This window comes from Falco rusticolus, chromosome 3, assembly GCF_015220075.1.
Source record: "Falco rusticolus isolate bFalRus1 chromosome 3, bFalRus1.pri, whole genome shotgun sequence".
Lineage (NCBI taxonomy): Eukaryota > Metazoa > Chordata > Aves > Falconiformes > Falconidae > Falco > Falco rusticolus.
In genome coordinates this window covers 86,986,639-87,010,190 of record NC_051189.1, presented here as the reverse complement: position 1 = coordinate 87,010,190, position 23,552 = coordinate 86,986,639, and the positions used below count along the sequence as shown (strand labels likewise).

General features: G+C 39.0%; 1 protein-coding gene across 1 annotated transcript in view; it reads left to right on the top strand.

Annotated features, from left to right (window-relative positions):
• Nucleotides 1-23,552, top strand: part of DENND3 (DENN domain containing 3) — a 44,735-nt gene that overhangs the window by 4,202 nt on the left and 16,981 nt on the right. The window contains exons 2-10 of the mRNA XM_037380545.1: nucleotides 2,679-2,952; nucleotides 3,678-3,793; nucleotides 4,306-4,436; nucleotides 10,630-10,741; nucleotides 12,345-12,464; nucleotides 13,908-14,126; nucleotides 16,422-16,543; nucleotides 17,002-17,157; nucleotides 19,909-20,005. Coding sequence (XP_037236442.1) covers nucleotides 2,679-2,952; nucleotides 3,678-3,793; nucleotides 4,306-4,436; nucleotides 10,630-10,741; nucleotides 12,345-12,464; nucleotides 13,908-14,126; nucleotides 16,422-16,543; nucleotides 17,002-17,157; nucleotides 19,909-20,005 — 1,347 coding nt within the window. The remainder of the gene's footprint in view (nucleotides 1-2,678; nucleotides 2,953-3,677; nucleotides 3,794-4,305; nucleotides 4,437-10,629; nucleotides 10,742-12,344; nucleotides 12,465-13,907; nucleotides 14,127-16,421; nucleotides 16,544-17,001; nucleotides 17,158-19,908; nucleotides 20,006-23,552) is intronic.

Below are 23,552 nucleotides of genomic sequence, written 5' to 3'. Positions count from 1 at the left end.
AGAAACAAGTGACTGTTGCTCTGTTGCTGCCTGCTCACTATCTCTGAACTGAAAGTGTAAGAAAGTACAACTTTGGCTGCAGATGTTAATACGAGCCAACTTGGATGCTGATTGACTGAGTCGCTGGGTCAGTGACAATGCTGACTGTGCTTTTTCTGGGGCGGGGGCTGATGGAAAATGGTGTTTAATGCCTCTGTTGTAGTTCAAGACATTAAGGACCTGCAATTTTAGAAGCTTGTAGGCTGTGAGGCTATTAAATTGCTGGCTGTCATCCAGCACTTGTATCACAGAGATTCCTTCAATGTAAGTCAGGGATTGCCCTCTCAAAGCAACTTTGTATGGAAACCTCTGCAGGGCAAATCTGCCAAATTAAGATTGCTACTGTTTGAATAGGTCAGTGGTTTTTTTGCATAACAGCCTCAGGGCTGATCGATAATTGTTCATTTGCTTCTGAAATGTTGAGCTGCATGTTATTTTGAGTGATCCTGTTGGATTTATCTGCGTTTCCAGTTTATTCACTTGATATGGATGTCAGCTGCCAGCTAAGGAAAATGACACAAAGTTTTTAGCATGGCAGGATCTGTCACTGAGTACCCCAGTTTGTAATGTGCTTTTGTTGTGGTTTAACCTTGGCTGGTAATTAAGTGCCACACAGCTGCTCACTCACTCCACCCTCACCCAGAGGGCTGGGAAGGAGAATCGGAGAGGAATGCAAAACTCTGGTGTTGAGGTAAGAGCAATTTAATAATTGAGATAAAATAAAAACAAAAGAACAATAATAATAACAGTTATAATGAAAAGAAGGGAGAGGAATGAAAATCCAAAGGGAAGTGAGAACAGAAAACAAGTGATACACAATATAATTGCTCACCACCCACTGACCAGCCAGTCCCCCAGAAATGATCCACAGGCCCTGGCCAACTCACCCAGTTTATATACAGAGCGTGGCGTCCAATGGTATGGAATATCCCTCTGGCTAGTTGGGGTCAGCTGTCCTGGCTGTCCCCCTCCCTGTTTCTTGTGCCCCTCCAGCCTTCATGCTGGCAGGGCCTAAGGAACTGCAAAGTCCTTGACTTCGTGAAAACACTATTTAGCAACAACTAAAACCATCAGTGGGTTACCAACATTATTCTCATACTAAATCCAAAACGCAGCACTGCACTAGCTACTAATAAGAAAATTATCCCAGCCAAAACCAGGACAGCTTTTTAAGGTAATTCCTGTCTTCTGAATATCCCAGTGGATACTTCCTGAAGTTTTATCTTTTCCACTCTAATCTCTTTCTAGTTCAGGCTCTGTGTTTATTAAAAGTATTTTTTCACTTGTTATTTTTATTGAAGTACTTTGTTTCAAGTATCCTAGTATAGAATATGGTGGAGCTTATGATACAGTAACAACTATATCATGAAGGTAAGTATTCCTTCGCATTTTTCCTGTGATGCTCAAATGTGAAGAAGACTACTGGTGGACTCATCTACTAGGACAAATAACCTGAGACTTTCTGTTCCAAAACTTGGATGGAGGAAGATTGGCTTCAGTGAAACAATAGAGCTTTTTATGTCGTAGCTATTTTAAAAAGCAGGGAAATTGAGAGAGGCCAGCATTGATTCTGAAGGAACATCTTACATACAATACTGATGCTTTTACCTTCAGACACGATGAATGCAGCATGTATGCTGCATCTGTCTTTGAATTAGTTAGCAAAAAGTTGAAAATGAAACAGCTTTTTAGCCACAGTTAGCTTGCCTTTCCTGTTTCCAAATATCCGTTGACTAAACAAGGCTTTTTTTTTTTTTTTTTTTTTACTTGCTGTTTTGACCTTGCAGGAAGAATTAAAATAGCAGTGAAGTAATTGAAAATGCAGCTACTTGTCTCTACTGCAGGGTCAAGAATACAAAAAGTGCTTGCAAGTACAAGGAAATCTCCTCTTCTGATTGCTTCCTCCACAGGTCTTTCATAGTCAAGCTGCAAGGCGTTTCAGTGCAGTAGTACTTTAAAAGCTGCCTCCTGAAGAATGTTGCAATTTTATATATGCTCTTGGGATGCCTGTTGCACTTAGTCATCGGTATACAGAGGTTTTTTCATGGCTTCATGTTGTACAGTGTCTTAAAATTGTGTTTATTGTAACAGTGATTGTAATTTTTAATTGTACTTTCTTAATTGTCTTATAAAATTAAAAGTTGTCATGTGAAACCTTATGTGTTTTCTTGGTGGTGTTTTTTTCCTGTAGTAGTTATTCTCCCTTAATATGTCACTTTCCCTAAAAATGAACAAAGGCTTATCTAGGCAGTTCAGTTGGTTTTCTTTGTTTTCGTGTATTTGTTGCTTGGTTCTGCTTACTACCAGTGTTTATTTTAAGTATAGCTTACATTTCAAAGGAGGAAATACAGTGTTTGATATTTGTTAGTTTTCTTGTGCCAAAGGTGTAATACTGATATGGTGCATTTTGAATGATGAGGAATGATTCTTTACCTACTGAAAATGCCCAGAGTATTCCCTATGTGTTAACATACATGAAGCAAGAAATTAGAAGGAAAAATCAAATATTTAGGAAGAAGAAAAAATGTAGTCTAAAGCCACAGCTTAAGGGGTGGAGAGAAAACAGGGCTAAAAATAGTTTTAAAAAAATATTAGGATGAGTGTCAACTTAGTGGTTGTTTGTTTTGTTTTTTTTATAGGGTACACAAAGAAAACCCAAAAGTCTTCCTCCTCTTGATCCGGAAGTTCTTTCTGTATTTGTGCCACCATTTATCAGCAGAGATGATATTCAGGTGATTAATGCTGGTAATAACTTGAATAAAAGCAAACGCCGATCTTTCCGAAAGAAAAAGGAGAGACCAAAGATTGAAAATGTCAAGAGTCTCAATGGGGAGCAGAAAGCACCTGACGCTGAAGACATCACAGTTCCAAAGGACATTGATCTTATTGGTTTGCCACAGCTATGCTTCCCAGGTACAGTAGAGTTTACGCTTTTTAATGAGAACTGTTTTAATACATATTTGTTGACCCATAGTACAGCCAATTTTTTTTATGATCTTATCTATCTCTTTGTCTTTCCCAGTATAAAAAGTGTGTCTGTATGTGAGCAGGTCAGTGATGAAAGCAGCTGTTAACTGGAATGGGTGTGCTTACTCTGTATGGCCACATTATGTGAAACGGATCTATTAGCAGTAGTAGCTGCAACACCTGCAAGAGAGGGAAGTTGAAAGTCACTTTACCCCTTATGGGTAAATCTGAGTTAGAATGAAATGCACACTTTTAAAATCCACGCCCTCCCTGCCCCGTGACCAAATACCCTTTCGCTTTTCATTTGCTGTGAAGATATACCTGAGGTAGTGACTGTTTCCTCCAGGTTTAATTGCAGAAATTTTAATATTCATGTCACTATTGCAGATCTTACAAACATCTTGAAAGGAAAAAAAAAAGGGAACAAAATCCATCTATTGTATTTTGCCACTTAAAATGAAGAATAATTACATAATATTTTTCTTCCTCAGTGATGTGCAGCCTTTGTAACAACCCTTGGATCAAACGGACTGTATACATGCATTTTAATCCCTTGAAATGAGACATTTCTCTTGAAATTAAGTGGAAATGTGCAGTATTTGTCATTAATTGCTTTCCAAGCAGCTGTAGTTAAATATGTAGTTAAAAAAAGGTTTCTGCCTTCATTGCAGGAGGACTTCATGTAACTTCTGAATCAAAAGAGGACCACATTCATTTCCTGGTCTTCACAGATGTCTGTGGTAACAGAACATACGGTGTTGTTGCACAGTATTACCAGCCTATGCAAGTATGTTCCTTAACTCATGCTTTTATTAAAATATATTAAAAGATACATAAAAAAAAAACATTTTGAGAATAATTTCAGGTTTAAATTATGAAATTAGTGAACAGATACGTTTTTATGTTAGTAGGAATACCGAACTAATTGTACTTTATATTGTCATTGTATATTAAGTACATTGGAACAGCATTGCATTGGGAGGAACTGTTATGGATTTCAGTTAGGAGTTTTGAATATTTAGGAGCAGACTTTGTCCCTTCGATGATTTTTTTTTTTTTTTTTTTTGGTGAAGATTGTACCCTGTTTTCTTTCTGAATATCTTTTGTGCTGAAATTCTTTTTAATACGTATGTCTGGGTCTTGTGGGCTGGCATTTTTCTGGAGGGCCTAAGGGAGATAGATATCCAAATCCCCTGGAAATTTAGAGGGAATTGGGTATCATATCTCTATGGTTCTCAAGACAATATGAGCTATAAATTAATGATTAACATAAATACATAATCTGTAGTTTTCTTGCAGGATGGCTGTATTTCGCTGGCCCATTGGGAATCTGCGCAGACTGGGAAGGTGCCTGTCTGTTTTGTACCATTTGCTGTTTGTGTTATATCCAGATATCCATATTTTAATGCCCTCAAGGATTGTCTTTCTTGGTAAGGCTTGCTGTGCTGTGTGCTTCTCAAAGTCACTGTGCTGGTTTTAATATGTGAATTTGCATCATGTGGTCAGGATAGCTGCATAATACTAAAGCGGGTGTTAGTTCTCTGTTACAGTAGTGTGAGGTGTGTGCGAGGGTGTATTGTGGTTCAACCCCAGCTGGCAACTAAGTACCACACAGCTTCTGGCTCACCCCTCCTCCCCACCCCCAGTGGGATGGGGAGGAACATCCCAGGAAAAAGGTAAAACTTGAGGGTTGAGGTAAGAACAATTTAATAATTGAAATAAAATAATAACATCATCATCATCATCAATTGTAATGAAAAAGAGAGAGTAAAATCCAAAGAGAAGAAAAAAACCCAAGTGATGTACAAAACGACTGCTCACCACCCACTGACCAAGGCCCAGCCAGTCCCTGAGCACCAGTCAGCAGGCCCTGACCAACTCCCGCCTGTTAATATACCAAGCATGGCATGGAATACCTCTGGCCAGTTTGGCTGAGCTGTCCTGGCTGTGTCCCCTCCCGATTTTTTTGTGGCCCTCCAGCCTTCTTACTGGCAGGGCCTAAGAAACTGCAAAGTCTTTGACTTAGTATCAACTGTACTTAGCAACAACTGAAAACGTGCTATGTGTGTTACCAACGTTATTCTTATACTAAATCCAAAACACAGCATTGTACCAACTACTGGGAAGAAAATTGACTCTGTACCAGACAAAACCAGGACAGAGAGGAAAAGAAGAAAGGTAATGTGAATGTTACCAGAGAGTAAGCACAAGTTCTAAATATCAAGGAAATTAGTGATGTTGTCTTTGTTTTCTTTGAGGTTATTGTAGAAAATACTAACTTGCAGGAAATAGATTTTGCAGATTTTGGTGGCTGGTGTTTTGTTTTTGTTTAGGGTTTTTTTGTTTTGTTTTTTTTTTTTTTGGAAGAGAGTTGACTATAATTTTACCACACTAGTGGAAATCACTTGGAAAGCACAAACCCTTCTTTACAGTGCACCAAATAAATGTCCTAAGAACATGAATATATGTATTGATAAGCAGTTAATGACACTTTAACTGAATAATCCAAGTAATTTGAGGGAGTATAGTGAGTACTTCCCTGTCGTAGATCTAGGAGCAAAAATCTTAGGATACAGAATACTTCATGGATTAGAAACACTTAAACACTCTGCAGTGTAGGTGAGTTAAAAGATAAGTGAATCTGGGTCTGTCTTATTATTTAGTAATTTAACTTCTTTTGAGGTTGTGTGTTGCTTTAAACTGCTAAAATCCATGAACTTCCATTCTGAAGCGTATTAAAAACTCCTTGCGTTGGGGAGCCTGTCTCTGTACGCTGGACATTACTGGGTGATCTTTACTTGTGGGCCAAAGGTAGAAGAGTTTTTTTCACCAAATTCCAGTCAAGCTTTCTAGAGTCAAATTTGAAGTCAGGTGTTTTCCTTTTGCAGGTCTTTGCTGCTTATACGGAAGATGAAAGATGTTAGTGTTTTAGGTTGGAGTTTGAGTCTTCCAGCTTGTTCTGCCAGTGGTTGGTGTGTTGAACAGATGAGCAAGCAAGGGTGTGCTTTCTGGGCACTAGCTGAGGTGCATCACTAGCCCCTAACCTGACTCCGTAACAGGATGAGACCTGAGCACTCATTTCCTCACCCCACGCACCTCTTCTTCCCAGTGCTGTGGGCTTGGAACTGTTTGGAGCACTGACTGGCTTTCCCTGGCTTTTCCATGGTTGAAGAGAGCCCTGGAGGAACAAAGCAGTGCCGCTTGGGCAATTCAGATGTTGCCATCAAAAAAACTGCGATAGCAGAAAAGAGTCACTCTGGCAGCCCTTAAGTATGAGCAAACACACCACTCATGGTGTTCACCCTACCCTTTGCTCTGTCATTTTCAAAGCGTTAGTGAAGGGGTTTAATGTGAGTGAGGGACTTCAACATGTTGGAAACTATGTAGGCACAGGTTAGTGTGAAATTGTGATGAGCTGTAAAAAGAATAGAAAGAAAGTGTTTGTTTCCCTTTCTCCTTTCCTGATCAGGTCACTTTTCCCACTTCTTATGTTTAAGCCAGTTGTATCTGTTGTTGGTATTGCAGGAGCTGATTCATTGCTGTCTTTTTATAGCCTCAAATCTCAAACACTAATCTGCGTATGTAGCTCTTACAGCTGTATACCTGAGCTGTGGTGCTCTGCTGTTTATATCCAGTCTTTGTAACAGGACTCATGCTTTTATGCTGTCAATTCAGTCTGTATGAGGGCGCACTGCAGATGAGCTTTCCACCTGGTGGGAAATAGGGTAGATTCAGCTTTACCGTTATGGTGTTCGTCAGTGGTTTATATAGTATATCCATAAATGAGTAATTGCTTCTCTAAAGTGAGACATCTCTGAGCTGGGAGAAGCAGTCAATTTGCAAATGGATTTTTTAGAGCCCACTGAGGGAGAAGTGGGATAACATTTAAGAGAACCATGGAAAATTCCAGAGGTTACAAAGCTGTTTCTAGATCTCATGTTTGTTTAGAGCAGACAGGAACCAGGTGGAGTTAACTCTCTAGAGATGCAAGCTTTGCCTCTGGTGGGTATTTTAAACATCATAATTAAACATCTCTGGGTTGATCATATGTAGTAGGGTTTTGCAGCTATTTAAAGCATTAATGTCCAAGCTAACTACTATGGATGGCTTTCCCCTTTAAGCTGAATCTGTGCTGGTTTCAAAGGGGAGTTCAGATTTATCAGTAACCTGCCATCTAAGCTTTAAGTGTTTTGTAGATATGTGAATAATTATAGAGGAGTTTTCAGCAGGACAGTAGCCTTCCACATTAGTACTCTATGTTGTCCTGGGCATTTAACAGGGGAGTTTGTCATATACCTGCACAGCTTTTCTCTTTCCTTTTTGCTGCTGCATCTGAATGTGAGGTGCAAGTCTGTGTAACTGGCAGGAGAGGGGGAATGCAAGTGACAAAGCTGTATTTGATGCTGGTGTTTCCCATTGCACTGGAAACTCAAACTGATTAAGTTTCCATTATAATTTCCTCTGGATTTTTTTTTCTTAAATATCATAATCACCACATATTTTCTTTGATACTATTTGATAGATAATTTCAGGATGTCTGCCCTTACATTTTTTTGGAAAAGATATTTTGCTGTGCTAGAGTATACTTGAGTGGGAGTAAAGGAAGGGGTGGAGAGGTACTGTTTTTCCTTGTTTTGATTGAGTCACTGAAATTTTTCCGTATGGCATGAAACAGCTGCTGGGATGTATGGCCGTTCTGAATGTGATATAAGCAATTACAGTAAAGACAACTATGATGTATTTTCAGTGTAGTGCCCTGTACAGCTGGGGATGTTTCAGCTTTTTGTAACATTACAAAACATTGATGTTGTTTTCCTGTAAACCAGAAAGGGAGTTATTGTCATTTTGGATGCCTTAACTGTAATCAGGTGGCCAAATAGTTAAAAATTTAATTAAATGTTTTTGTTGACTGAGTGTACTCAAGTAGTAGTTCCTATATACTTAAGTAATAATGTGTTCAGTGCACTTCTATCTTTGGTGTACTTCAGTGGTGTTTTGCAGGATGCTTCAACATTAATTGTTCTGCAAGTCTGGGGATTTGAAAACACTTGCTGGTGGACCTCAAACCGCTTATTTCTAGTGTATAGCCCTTTCCTCATGAGAACTAGCTGAAGAACACTAATTGTCATTGCTAATGACGGCCTGATGTTGAAGTAGCTTCTAAAGGGGTTCTGCTTTCATTCAGGATCTTTGTGCAGCAACAGATTTCATTCTCCTCCAGAATTCTTCTATGCCTATCTTCTTCTTTCCAGGACCTGCAGTGCACAGGATTGCTTATAGGTGGGGTGGTACTTGTTCTCATTCAGAACAGTCCTTAAAGGTATTTTATAATCTTAAACGTTCTCGGATAAAAATCCATGTTCCTAAAACTTTTTCAGATGGCATAGTAAAAGCCATAACTGAAAACTGAGGTTAAACTGACATGCAAAGGCAACATTCAACTATAAATCCTTGTAGGTGCTTTGAACTGCAAGAACTTGCAGACTTTCAACATAGAATAGGAAGACCTTCATTATTGTGCAATTAATTTTTAAACTAAAATATTACTATTATACAGTGCTTTCAAATCTGGAACAATTTGAATGGAGTGTGTCTGCCTTTCTCCAAAGCAAGCAGATGTGCATCTAGAGTGTTTCACAACACTGTGACTGTTGGATTATTCTACATTATTTGAAAAGATTCAATTTTAAATTGAGAGGTTTTGGCACTTTGCACAGGTAGTTTTGCCTCAATCTGTAACACTGCGTGAAAAGTGAAATATTCCTGGCAGTAATCCCCTTCTGGATGAACTCCCATCTTGGATGGATGAATAGGCTTCATTCAAACAGTAAATCTTCCAACCTGTGTATTAGTCCTTTCAGCTGCCTTGAGGAAAGGTGGAACTGTGGAAATAGCTTACAGCACTGCGGTCGTACAAAGGACCTATTCTTAGATGTTCTTGCTTTCTGAAATATCTGTCTGTGGACAGTTAATAGAGGTAATGGAAGGTTCATAAACTCCTTAGCTCTCCACTTTAATGTTTTAGAGATTACTTCATTTATTTCAGCAGACGTTTGCAGTGCAGACCTGTCAAATGCTATTATGTTGCATTAATGGACACAGTGTACTGACTAGGGAGCACTTTACCTTCTTTTCTGTACATCAGCTGCTTTTTCAGTGTCAGAGTCAGGTTGTTTCTGTTGTTAACATTGACTGAATGTGTTGATATGTGCTTTATGTCTAAAAAAAAAAAAAACACACCAGAAAAGAAAAAAAACCCCAAGCATGCTACCTATGCTCTTGGGCCGCACCTAGGGCATTACAAAGTGTGACAGCGTATTTGTTTAAATTGATGGCTCTGCTATCAGTTTTTTCTTTGGTAATTCTCAATTTTCCTTCTTCATCTGCACCCCTGAATAGCTGATTGGCTTTTTTGGGGATATGTGTAACAGCCTAGTACTCAGCCCAGGGCAGTTTCCAAATGTGAATTTGTGAATTTAAATGTCTCATTAATATTGATTAAAAGCTCAGTAGTATATGGCAGAATATTTTTATTCTGGAATCTAAGTGCCATACACAAATACAATGTCCTGAATTCTAATATACCTCTTGACCTACTCGGCTGCTTTCTAGACCACTTTATTCCTGAAGAGCAAGTATTCTTCTGCATGAAACCAGTAAAACCAAACTGAAACAAAACTGCAAGGGAGAATATAACCATTTTAAGTTCCTAGTTTCTGTATATATAGACTTGCAGGCTTAAATTTCTGATTTTGTAAAGGTTTGGGGTTTTTTGGGTTTAGGTGTGGTTTTTGGGGGGTTGAGTGATTGGGGTTTTTTTGCTATAAATATATATTCAATCTTGAATAAAATGCCCTTTCTGACTACAAACTTGTTAATTGTTACATTTCAGAAATGCAGTTAGACTTAATGGTTTGCAGTCTTAATAATGTGTATGTTTAAATGTTCATGAATTGATCTGGTAATAACATAAGCTGCATGACCTTTGTGGCTTTGACACAGCCAGGGTAATGGTAATACTGTTCTAAAATAGAAACATTTGGCAGGTTTGCATAACTGTATTTGTTCTTTTACAGTTAGGAACAATAGCAAAGAGCAGTGTTCCTGCAGGCTTAGGCTTTACGCTAGATATGGTTCTTGCTTCACACTCCTCTGCAGTTAAGCCCATGTCTACAACCTCTCTTTTTCTCTGATGCTATTTTCCATCCCAGAGCTGATGTCTGGTGCTTGGGATGAGAGAAATGCCATGGCACTGTGTTGCAGCTGTGGGTGTTTTGTTCCTCAAGCAATCTTTAAGACACATTGCTTTAGCTGTGTCTTGCCTCTCCATTTTCTTTGTCATCATGAGACCCAGTGTACTATCTGCATCCCCTGATATATATGATGCAGCAGTATTTTATGCATGCAAGTAAAAAAACCCCTGCTTCTGACATAGCAGCATCATTAAAATTAAATGGAGCCACTAAAGTATCTAATAAATTAGAAATTAATTAGCTGCAGTAATAGCTTCATTGCTTGTAATTTATTATTTATTTTTTTTTAGTTCTAGGTTATCAGCAGAAAGGCACATTTTCTGTTTGCATATTACTGTTTGTAAGTAATTTTTCTATAATTTAATTTCAGCCTACTAGTGCAATTGCAACCTTTCAAGGATTTAGATGTTGAGGAGCACCTAAAAGAATTTGCAGCAAAGTTATTTTTGATACCCAGCCCGCCACCAGGACCACTCCACTTGGTAATCACTGATGCTGAATGTCGTAATTAATTTAACATTATGTTTTATAAAGCGCTAAGATGTTGTTTTCTATAAATTGGGAGCTTTCTTCACTCTCAGGTCAGAGGTTGTACTTGCTGATATAAAATTGATCTCATTACCCGTGCTTTGAAAATAAGGCTGTGCATTATTAGTACCTAAAATAACAGGGTAATCAAGGTGCAGGCTTGAGCACTGGCATACCAGTTGGTCGTGCTGCTTAATTTTTAGTACTCTTCTGGGGAGGATTTGGCTCATGCCAACTGTTTACTGTGTGAGATGATGCCTAGATAGGTCTGGGACAGCGTAGTCTAGCTTGTGATTTCTAGAAGGTCAGCCCACATAATCTTTACTACAGGTGGTTGGAAGCTCCAGTCTGTAACTACTGTAGAAGAATGGAAGCTTGCCTTTCACCTGGACAGTATGGCATTACCATGTCATTGAATACACATGCATGAACTCCAGTAAATCATGTAACTATTTAGTCCACCAAAGTGTGGGAATTGCCCATCTCATGTCTGATATCAACACACGCTGCCTGATGCGGATGCTTATGGCTATCATCCTGATGGTGTGATGGGTGGACATGCAGCTGTGAGACTGAGAAGTAGTGCAGTCCCTGTGAGAGAGAAGGCGCCAAAGAAATCAGTTGCTTGGAACAACACGTACAGCTGTGGACTTGTTCTTTTTGTGTGTGTGAATGACTCTAGAGAAGCAGAACAGTGTGGAGTGGATTAAATGTTCTGGTGAGTGAATTAAATGTTCTGGATTGGCTGCTGCCTGGATAAGACCTAGCTGAAAGGAGAAACTCACATAAACATTTGTATTCAGTGTAGAAGCTGAGGTGTGTGGGCTGTGTTTGCTTCTTTATAACCCTTCCCAAGTCCAGCTAGATGTTATCTGAAGCAGTGATTTCAGCACACTCTCTCTTTTGACCTCTGAAATGGCTTCTAGGGAAGCAGTGCTTTGGCCATGGACTTCTTAGCTGCTTTCCTTGGCCCTTGGGATGAGGGGTTAGGAGCAGGATTAAAAATAGCATAGATGGAAAATTGTCTGAATGATTGGCTAAACCAGCTGTGACATGCTGAACTATCCAGCACGTGCAGGATCTGGCCTCCAGAGATTTGAGCTAGAGTATGTGAAACACTGAAAGAGCACATTCATTTTGGCTTATTCTATCTTTTTAACATGAGCACCTATGCTCAGCTATTTTTTCTATTTTCTGTATGAATTTTATCAATGCTTTTGATTTCCCAGTTGTATCTACAAATATAAATTCCATTATTTTATTATCTTTATAACAAAGCAAGTTTAATTCTGTTAAAAGAATATATATATACACGCACATACACTTCCAAGGTTTTACTGGTTAAACAACCTATGAGAGTGAAATGAGATAGTCCATGTTAATCTTTCAAACTAGTTATTATGGCTTTCTATTTCAGTTTTCTGCAGTCTGTAAATATCTATTGTCTTGGTCTCAATTAATATTAATATTTTGTAGGTTGGAACTAAAATCCCAAACTATACATGCTGTGGGAGCATTTTCATTAACAACTAAATGGGAAAACATCTGTTATTACAGGTATTTAATATGAAACCACTTCAAATAATAATTCCTTCACGAGAGGATCCAGACAGTCCAATTATTGATTTGGATCTTCATCTTCCATTGCTGTGTTTCAAGCCAAAGCAGGTGCTGCAGGTAAAACTAACTGATACTTTAAAATGTGTTAGACATTGACAGTACTGGTATTAGAAAAAGTAAAAGTGTTTAGTTACCCAAAAAACATTATAAACCCAGGAATTCAAAGTAGTGATAATTCTACATATTAGACACATGGCACAATAAAGTATATTTCTTAGTAAGATATTTTGTTGTTTATAGACCAATTAGATCAAGGCATGCTGGATTTTTCTCCTGTGGTTTAGCAATAGGTATTAAATTTCTTAAGAGTAAGTTTTAAAACATAAATTCCCAAGCTGATTGGCAGATTTTGAGTTCTCATTTCTTGCATTTCTACAAGATTTATAAGAACCTTCTTAATGTGTAAGAAAAGGACCTGTAGGATGGATTGGTAACAATTGGCACTCATACAAATAAAGTGTAAATGATGTAGAAAGAAGTGTGTGTATATGTGTATATATATATATATATATATATATAAAAGAAGAATAAATACAAACTATTTGCAAAGATTTTTTTCAGTGCTTCATAGAATCTTACAGTAATTTGAGCTTGGAGTGTCCTTTGTAGGTTTCCTGACCCAATTCCCCACTCAAAGGCCACCTGTGAAGTTAGGTTGCTCAAGGTCATCAGTATTATTGGTGCCACTTCCTCTAAAAAGAGCAGGTTGGAGGTCTATTTCCAGGGATGATTGCAAGCTTCCTTAATCCTGAGAGTAGGCAGACTGGTTTATTTTTTGGGATTCTGCCCACATGTGCACGTTATGAATAAAACTATCTCAAATCCTAAATGGTCTTCTGCAGCTGGTGCATCTTGAGCTTTATGAATTTTACATTGGCACCATTGTGAGATGTCGTCTGTGTGCCGTTAGTCTTGGCTTGAATTCATCCCACCTAATTTGAGGCATCTGGTGCTTAGATGCCACTGGATCCCTTTCTGTAAGTGGAAAAGGCTGGACATCTCCAGGTAGCTTCCTGAATTGCTCTGTGAAAGCACTGCTCCCTAGTGGCACTATAAGGAACCTCGACCAGCTGTCATCTGGAATAGATGTTTGGCTGAGATGTCTGAAACGTAAATGGCCTTTGTGTTCACCATCAAAGACAGGTTTGCTTATAGTCTTCATCTGGATACTTTTTAATTGACATTTTATGGTCTAATACTGCGAAAGAAATGCGACAGGTCTGAGTAATTCCAGCTAGATCCTAGCCTTGTTGACATTGGTGGCAAAAGTCTTATTAACTTCCACTGTCACTTCACCACCTCTCCTTTTCTGTTTTCTCCTCCTCTTAGTTTTGTAAGAATCCTTAAGTGGACATTATTTCAGTTTGTAAATATGTAAGGTAGCTATTAAAAAAACAGAACTTGTGAGGCTGAGTTTCACAAGCAGATGAAATATTTGTGCATATCTAGTATGTTCTAGATACAACTCTTTGTAAACATTTAGCATTTTGGTTTTTCCAGATTATGACCTGTATTTTGACTGAACGGAAAATAGTTTTCTTCTCTTCAGATTGGGCTCTGTTGACGCTCGTTGCTGAATGCTTTATGTTGTACCTTCATCCTCTTCAGTGGCAGCACACTTTTGTGCCTATTCTGTCTCGTCAAATGCTGGATTTTGTAATGGCCCCAACATCTTTTCTTATGGGATGTCATATTGATCATTTTGAGGAAGTTAGCACGGTAGGTTTTAGACTATTACCACTCTTGCTGTTCACTATCCCCTTCTTTCAGATGTATGCAGAAACTGGCTTTAGTGTGGCTTTAGGTGTGTGAGAAGGAAAAAAAGTAAAAGTAATGGAGCCATACTGATGTGACCACTGGCTTATTGGAAAAAGCTTATTGTATCCCTTACCTTTCTTTTCTTTGCAGGATAATATAAAGATTTTTGTGAGTTCAAGTTTCATTTGGGCAAAAATTCTCCTTACATGTCATTTGTGTAGTATAAATAGTTTTCCCTCAGATTGGTGAGGTTATTTTTTGCTCAGTCTCGTGTGGGATGAATTAGGTGCCTTTTCCAGGCATCTGGGTTAAGAATTGAGCATGCACTTGAAAATACTCTAATGATGCTGCTGTTCCCCATAGTGGAGTTAATTATTTAATAAAATAAGAAAGAAAAAGCAATGTAAAGAATGTAATCTCACAACTCTTCTGATTTTTTTTCTTGTCTTTTTTTCAGAATATAATTTAATAAAGTCTCTTTCAGTGGGTAACATTATCTTGGTTACCCAAAAAGATTTCAGAAGAACTCAACTTCATAGTAGAGGGCTGATGAGAATCTACTTTTTTGAGGATTTCACATAAGGTTTCTGTGGGTGTTCAAAATGGAACACAGAAAAATTATGTTAATTTTTATTAGATTTATCTATCTGATTATAAGCCAAAGTGACACTGGTCCACCTAGACAAGTCCAAAATAAAAAAATGTTAAAATGAAGGAGATAAATAAGTACAGATTAGAGAACACATTTTTCTTTGATGTAATTGGAAAGATTTTATGTTTACTTTTATATACACTGTGTTGCAGACTGATCTTTAAGGTTATTAAAATTGCAAACTGAGGGATAAGCATGGGCTTTACCTCTGTGTGACTTTTTGTGCATTAGCATGTGTTTCTGTGTTTTGGACTGATACATAAACCCTCCCTCTCTCTATCATCTCACCCTGTCATCCCATGGGGTAAATACAAGAGTAAATGCTCCAAGTGGAGCCTCATCTATGAGCCACAGTCTCTCCAAGAGTATACCTGCTGTGGCATAGACTTATCTACAGCCATAGTCGCTTTGAGGCGCACCTGTTCAAGCGTGGCCTTGTCCATGGGCCACAATGCCTTCAGAGACAGACCTGCTCCAGCGTGGCCTTACCCACAGCCGCAGTGCCTTCAGAGGTAGACTTGCTCCAACACGGCCTTACCCCTGGCTGCAGTCCGTCCAGGGGTATACCTGCTCTATTGTGGGCTTATCCATGGCCATGCAGTTTGAGGTGGCCGATCATGTCCTCCCGCACAGCCACTGGTGCTTTAAGGTGTACCTGTTGCAGCAGGGACTTATCCACAGCCACAGATGCTTTGACGTGTACCTTTTCCAGTGTGAACTTATCCTTGGGCCACAGTCCCTTCAGAGGCATACCTGCTGCAGCACAGGCATGACCATGGCCGCAGACACCCTGAGAGACACCTGCTTGGGCATGGGCTTATTCATGGCCACAGATGTTTTGGGGTGTCCTGCTCCTGCATGGACTCATCCGCAGGTCTCAGTCCCTTCGACTCGAGCTCACACTGGATTTCCAGCCTGTCCAGTACAGCAGCACAGAAACAGCAGCAATGCCCTGGCCATCTGCCAGCCCCGGCGCATCGCCATTGATGTTATCAGAGTGTTTCCGGGCACAGCACAGTAAGATGACAAGCAATGCAGCGGTACAGCAAGCAATGAAAGTGAAAAGCAGCCACTAACGAGCTCTAGACTCTTAAGTATACAGTAAGGCAAGCGAGCCCCATGGCAAGCACAGGAGCCTGCTGATTAATAGCTAAACAGCAATAACAGCTATAAATTCAATCCAGTACACTTGAATCGAATCTGGCATTACCTCAACCCCTTCGTGCCTCGTGTTTGGTGACAAAAAGGACTGCCACAAAGCTTTCTGCGAGCCTCTTTGTGTACATATGTATGGCTTTGTGCATATCATCATAATGTATAGCTTTTCAAGGATGGGCTTAGAGATCCAGTATTAATTTAATACTGCATGAAGATCATACTGGGTTAGTAAATGTTTATGTACTGAGATTAATGTCTATTAATGACATTTATCTTTCTTGAAAGTAATTGTTTAGTTATCCATTTTAGTTTGGGAAAGAAGTCAAACCTCTGGTTTACCTCCTTGCTCAAATAATTCATTGTCTGAGGATTAAAGAAAAGAGAACGAATGTCTTTAAAAAAAAAAAAAGTATATTTACAGTCATTCTATTTTCTTTTGTTAAAAGGAAACTGAAGATTTAATTCTAATTAATATAGATAATGGAGATATTACACATTCAAAAGTGGCTGAAGAGGAACCTGAAATTCCAGATGTTCCAGCACAAGCAGCAGAAGCTTTCATAAAAAGGTGAAAAGATTTTGAAGTTGTGTTTATCTTAGTGCATAAATCATGCTTGACATTCTTTCTCTTACTTTGTATTATTTATTATTACACTCTTTCATTCATATAAACCCCACTTTGTTTGATAAGGGAAAACTGAAAATTTCAATTGATGGATTATACAGGTAACTGTAAGCAATAATAATCATAACCAAATTATTTTGCTACACCTGGAATTACTGTTTCTTTTTTTCTTACTGATTATTTTCTGAACTTTACTGTTCTCTACAAAGAAGACTGAGTGCACTGTGGTTTACATGTGCTAATAGGACTTCCAGGAATCTTGTTAGCTTGTCAACACTTGCAAATCAATCTGGCACTTTCTCTGGCTGTAAGATGTGTGAGGCCTAAATGACTCTTTTTAAAAGGTATGAAAAAAATTGTTGGTGTTGGGATGTAACTTGATAATTTTCTTCTCTCTGTAGAGTGGAGAGTCTTCAGCTGCATTATGATTTAGAGCTCTGCCATCAGCGAGCCAGCACAGATCTTGGTGAACTCCAAATGCGTAGAAGGGCTTGGCAACAGAAACTGAATACAGAAGTTCAGCAAACAACTTTGCAGTTAATTGTTAATATCTTCAGGTGGGTGGATATAGTATTTTTTATTATAAGAGCACATGGTACTGGTTAAGATACTTTTACTGTCACTGAAAATTTTCTTGTTTTGTCTTTCTGTATAGATATTTTATAAATCTTTTAAGTTTTGTGAGGGAATATGAGAAGAACATCCTGCTAACCTGCTGGAATATCAATAATTAAAGTATTTGGGTGCATATACATTGCTAGGACATCTTAGATAAAATTGTTCTAATTTTGAACTTGTATGTCTTTTGTATGAAGATTCCGGGAAGAGAAGCGCAGTCTTCATTTTGTAATTGGGAGGCGTTTAAGGCCCAGTAGAAGTATCAATTTGTAAATGGACACAATCTTGGTCACTTTTGTTAGGGGAAAATTAATTCGAGCCAGACCAGGGTAGAAGAGCTGAAAGCAGAATCGGGAGTTCGAAGCACCTGAGTGTGTTTTGGCTAACTAAACAAATGCTGAGAAAGGATAAAATATCTGGAGAATGCAACCACATGGGAATGAAGGAAGGAGAGGAGCAGTTTAAGCTCAAGGACACAGTCTTGGCACAAGAAATTATTTTTTTAACAATGATGTGGAGTAGGGTTTGGGTTTAGGTTGTTTTTTTCTCCTCTAGAAAAAGGTTCAGCTATGCTAGTTTTCCCTGTTCTTAATCTAATGTAATGTGTTGATACCCATAGTTGCTTTATCTTACCTGTCAGGGTACTGGTTGTAAATTCTGCTACTATTTGCTTGTATATGGGGAGAGAATAGAAGTGTGGTAGGAGATTTGTACAAAAAAAATTGTGGAAAATGGGCAGCTGGTTTGCACATGCTTCATTTCTTTTTGCATAGATACTAACATACTCAACCATGAAAGTGAAACTGCCTACCTGGTACTTCTAAAGAAATACGGACAGAGGTCAGCAAATAGCTGTGCACATGGCCATGCCCAGCTATTTCTTCCTGCCTTTTGTTGGAGATGGTGCTCCCCACTGGATCAGCTACTCAATGACTCACACGAATGCTCCCTAACACTTTCAGTCAGAAGATGCTGGGTTATTTTATATAGTCCAAATACCAGGTCTCTGATAACCTGCTTGCTTTCGTTGGATCAGCTTAGGGAGCATACATACAAGTGGCTGGGCCCTCCAGGAGGACAATAGCTGCTGGGTGTGGAATATAGAACAGACTTTACAGCAAGCTGGATATGGAAACTGAAATGCATTTACAACCTGTTGTGCTACCACAGTGGGATCTGGTGGATTTCAGTGTTTAGAAACAATATGGTCCAGATAAAGATGAGGAGAAAGGCATTTTGCTGCTGACAGCTTGAGCTCTTTAATGCACTAAATGCTTGGCTACAAAAAATGAACAGGTGTTTTGCTGTCTAAGAGACAATATGTTTTGCAAAGGGATTGATTCTTCACTTGCTTTCATTCTCCTTTCCTTCAAACTTACGTTCTCTGTTCTTTTTTTTCAGCCTTGTTTCTTCTATCTTCTAATGCTATAACTACCAGTGTCCAGGAGTGAAGGGAAGTAAATCTGCGATGCAATTGTTCTGCCAGTTGTTACTGTCTTCAGTGAAGCACTGTAGTATTTTTGTGTCTGTGTAGGTTCCCCGTTTAAAGCAAACAATGCTAAATTATGTAGAATTATATAGAACTATGTACTTCTACTAATGATTGTTTTTCTGAACCCATACAGCTTGGTAAACTTATGCACTTTTATCACTGATCTGTGAAAGACAAGCGATGTATGTTTTCTGCATGGGTATAAGATTCCCCTTTTGTGCTTACATTCAGATTTTAGCTTACCAATTTATTTTCTTCATTCATGTTTTTTCATGGGAATTTCTTATTCATCAATACCCAGCATGAGTAGATGAAATAAGATGTAATAATAAGAGCCCTGATTTAACCACTTGCACATACCTGTTAAATAACTTGGATTTCTTACTCACAGACTGCAGTTTGGAGAACAGTTTTTTTTTTCTGAAAAACTCCCACTTTCTGCTTCTGAAACAGCTTTTTCTGGCTCACCTTTAGGGCACGGAAGTTACTATTGATGTCTGGTTTTCCAGGGATAGCATAGGACCTCTGCTGCCTGCTGTGACCATGCATATAGTAAAATATGCATCAATTCTTTATCTTGCTTTCTCTTTCTGTCAACGGTTTGGTGTCTTTAACACAATTGCTAGTTGCTGCTGGCTTTATAAGCCATGTTTGAGAGTGCAACAAAAAGTTATGTAATCTGTAATATTTCATGTGTGTGTTACAGATGAAATGTAATAAGGCAGTGTTGAGGTCAGATGACAGCTTCCAAATGGCCTATGCAGATAGTTACACTTGTCTTTTTAGTGCTCCAGATGGGTTGTATGTGATTCAGGAGCTGTGTATGTAAATGTAATTCCAGGATTGGAGCCTAAATCATAAATATAGATTTAATAAATATAGAGCCCAAATATATAGATTCTCCTCTGTGGTTTCCTAAACCTAAGACTCTAAAGTGAATTTGCTGATTTGAAATGACAGTGGCAGCAGGTAGCCTGCCCTACTACTTAGAAGAGTTTACATTCTTTTTCTATGATTCAGTAACTCAGACTTTTTCATTAAAACTGAGGTTGCCTTCTGATACTGCAGCATATTTCTAACTGCCTTCTGATGCTGCAGCATATTTCTAGTAGAACCAGTGGGCTGCTGCAACTGCAAAAGTGCAGCTTGCTTACAAATCTGCAAGTATATTTATCTATGTATTTATTTTTTTCGCCAGGGAGGTAAAAGACCATCTAAATTATGAACACAGAGTGTTCAACAGTGAAGAATTTCTGAAAACAAGGGCAATTGGAGACCAGCCATTTTACAAAAAGGTAAAATCAGTGTTAAATACATTGTGATTCTCTGTTATTAATTTTAGGATTAATGTCAAATATTAATGAAATGGTCACAGTTTGGTCTGTGTGGTGGTGTTGAACCACCAGCTTTCATGGAATGCTTTACCAAATTTATTTTATTTCCTATAAACAGATAAAATAGTTGACAGTATTTTGGAGAGCAATGTACTGTGTAGTTCCAGAGCAAATTAAATGTAATTCCACGGGGGTGAGATTAACCTATGGCAGGTGGTCAGTAAAGCTATATCTAAACTGTATTCTAAGTGCAGGCACTTGTCCAGACTTTTTGGACCAAAGCCCATATGTAGACATGACTTTTCAGCAAGCCTGTGAGCACAGCGGAAGGGAGCTTCAATGACACAAATTGAAGTACCTGCTTTATCTGAATCCTGAGCAACAGGGCATGGAGTTAACGATGCCTGTTTGGCACCAGGCCATGAGCCTGTTGCCCACAACGAGTCACGGTGAATGCATGATGCCGACTGTGAGTGCGTAAGTGGGCACTGGTGTCCTTAGGGCCTGCAGTGTGACATGGCACGTAGGATGTGGGTTGATTTAGCTTACATGTATTTTACCAAGTAGTATAACTGTAAGTGCTGGTGAAGCCTGTGAAGTAATACTCAAATAGTGCATAGCCTCAGGCCAGGCCCAGTAGAGCCAGAGGCTAAGAGACAACCTGAAATCTCCACTTAGTTGTTTGGGTTTTTTTAGCCCTCCTGCTAATTCAGCTGATTAGATACTTATCTGAGTTTGAAAACCTGTAGGGGGGTGGAATTTTTCCATTTAAGCCCTGAGTCCCTTTTGTGCTTGCACTGATCAGCTTGATCCTTCGTTAGCATCAGCTCAATCAGCTGAAGGTCCAAAATGACTCAGTTTTCACCCAGTGTATACAGTGAACCAGCTTTTTATGAAGGATGCAGGTCTGTTATCCCATGGAGCACAGGTGGTACCAGTGCCTGAATCTGCCCTTTTCTGTAATGGCTTTGTATATCGTGAGGCAATGGTGTGGATTTAATTTCTCATTGAAAGGAGGATGTCTTTGTCACCAGGCTGTAGAATTTGGAGCAGTTCTCCATGCCTTTGGTGTAGGACTGTCACTGACCATCAAAGGTTGGAGTTACTTTGGGTAAGAAGGAAGGAGAAAGGAAGGGGGAATAGAAGGAAAGGAGCAGTGAAAGAAAGAGACTGAGAGTGCACGGGTTCCTGTGAGACTATCTTGCAGTGTTAGGGTACTCTGCCCAGAAGTGGGAAGGTTGAGAGTTTCATCCTTGCAGTTGAGACAGTTATTTTACATTAAACTGTTTACACCTGATTAAATTAGTATTTGCCTTCAAAGAACTAAACTGTTGTGTATGTGAGAAACAGAATTTACATGTTTTAAGCATTTGTATCTACCCACATAGTGTTCTAGGAGAATTTGGTCTTGACATAGCAAGCCAAAATCCAAAGTTATAAACTCCTGTGTTTTTTTTTTTTTTTGTGTTGTGACTATTAACCAAATAAAAGGTTTGCCTTAGTTAAAAAAAGTAATAGTTGTTTGGAAGAGTGTTACCTTGAACTGGGAGTGTCTATGGTTGATACCTAATTTCTGAAGGGATGTGAGACATCTTTCTTGGCTTCTTGCACCCTTTGATGCAACTTACATAGTAGTTTTTAACAGATGCTTTATTAAGTAGCTTCTTATTCTAACCAGCTGTAAGACATGTTGTGCTGTTAGTTAAGCTTCTCAAAAGTAAAATATTATGGAATATGGCCCCACTTTTTTTGGTGATACTATAGCTTGTTTAACAAACCTGTGGGTCAAAGCAAAGGTTTAACAAGGAATGTAAGAAAGTGCACCTACCATCTTACATTTGCTTTTAATTATGTTCCATGTGTGCATATGAAAGTTCCAGAGGTTTTCTTTGCCACTAGAATTTGGCAGTTAACTCTCTGGAGTAACTGTTTTATACCTGGCAAAAAGAACTGTTCACTAAGGTCAACAGGCTGTGGTTGATAACACCTTTTTAGTTTCCTGTTTTGTTTTGTACTTCAAACATATGGTAAGAAAAGTTTCTGATCATCTGTTTTAACGACATGTCAGTGTGTGAAGGAAATGATCAGAAAAGTATCTCATTTTACTTAAGTGGTAGTTGTCAAACTTGGCAGAATATCTGGCAATTCAAAGATAAACTGATGAATCCTAAATAAGAAATAATGTTTGTTGGATAAAGCTTCCAACACTAGCAAATATTCTTAAAAACAAACAAAAAGAAAAAGTTAAAAAGAACCTATTAATATGCCATCAGGAGAGAAGCTAATCAGAAATGTTCTGACCAGGATTGCAAATGAATAGAAATAATTAAAGTATTTTCAGTAGCAGTTTCTGAGGCTTAAAATGAAACAGTGGCAGTTCTATGAATTGAAATTTAAAAATAATTTAAAATTCAGATGTGCATATTTAAGAAGAGCTTTAAGCAGTTGACTCGCTTCAGTAGTAAATAACTAGGGGCAGGTTTGCCTTCAAGTAAATCTTAGAAGATAACACAGTATGGAATAGTTACTAATAGTATCTAGAATTATATAAAGAGAACTCCAAAAAAGCGTTAGAAGAGACTCTTCCAGTTCCTGCAGCTTGTCATCTCCTACACACACAATTGCCAACAAAATATGCCATCTACTGGCGAAATATGTAAAAGCAGGTGCTGTTCAACATCTTCATGGGTGACATGAGCACAGGGGTTGAGTGCACCCTCAGCAAGTTTGCTGATGACACCAGGCTGTGTGGTGCAGTTCACATGCTGGAGGGCAGGGATGCCATCCAGAGGGACCTTGACAGACTCAAGAGGTGGGCTCGTGTGAACCTCATCAGGTTCAACAAGGCCAAGTGCAAAGTCCTGCATATGGGTCAGGGCAATCCTAAGCACGGATACAGGCTGGGAGGAAAATAAATTGAGAGTAGCCCTGAGGAAATGTAGAGTAATTATAGAGGAATGAAGCTGGATTAATTAACGTTGATAATATGCAGCTGTGGGCTGGCTTCAGGGGTGGAGGGTTAGTTGATGTGGATGATGTGCAGCTGTGGCTGGTTCTGTTAAGTAGTTAAATAGCTCTAAGGATGGGGTGAAGAGGAGCCCTGGGTGAAGAGAGACCTGTAAGAAGCAGAGGGAGGAGAGAGAGAGTGTTCTGGATGTAGGAGAGGCCCTGGGAGAAGCAGGGGGCCTGGATGAGGAGAGGCTGGCTGGAAGAGGAGCCTGGATGAAGAGAGAATCTGGACGCAGCAGAGGCAAGAAACAGGGTGGACTGGCCTGCAGAGGATGAAGAAACAGCGTGGACAGTAGATGAACTTTTGAAACCTTGTGGTGGATTGGTGGCTGTGCCAGGGCAAGGTGTGGGAGCTACTTATTGAAGTTAACCTGGTATGGGATGGTAAAAGCCTTGTTGCAGCCGGCTAGTTTTGAGTGCTGCGACAAGGAGACAGACCTGGGGGTGCTGATGGACAAAAAGCTCAACATGACCCAGTAATGTGTTTGCAGACCAGAAA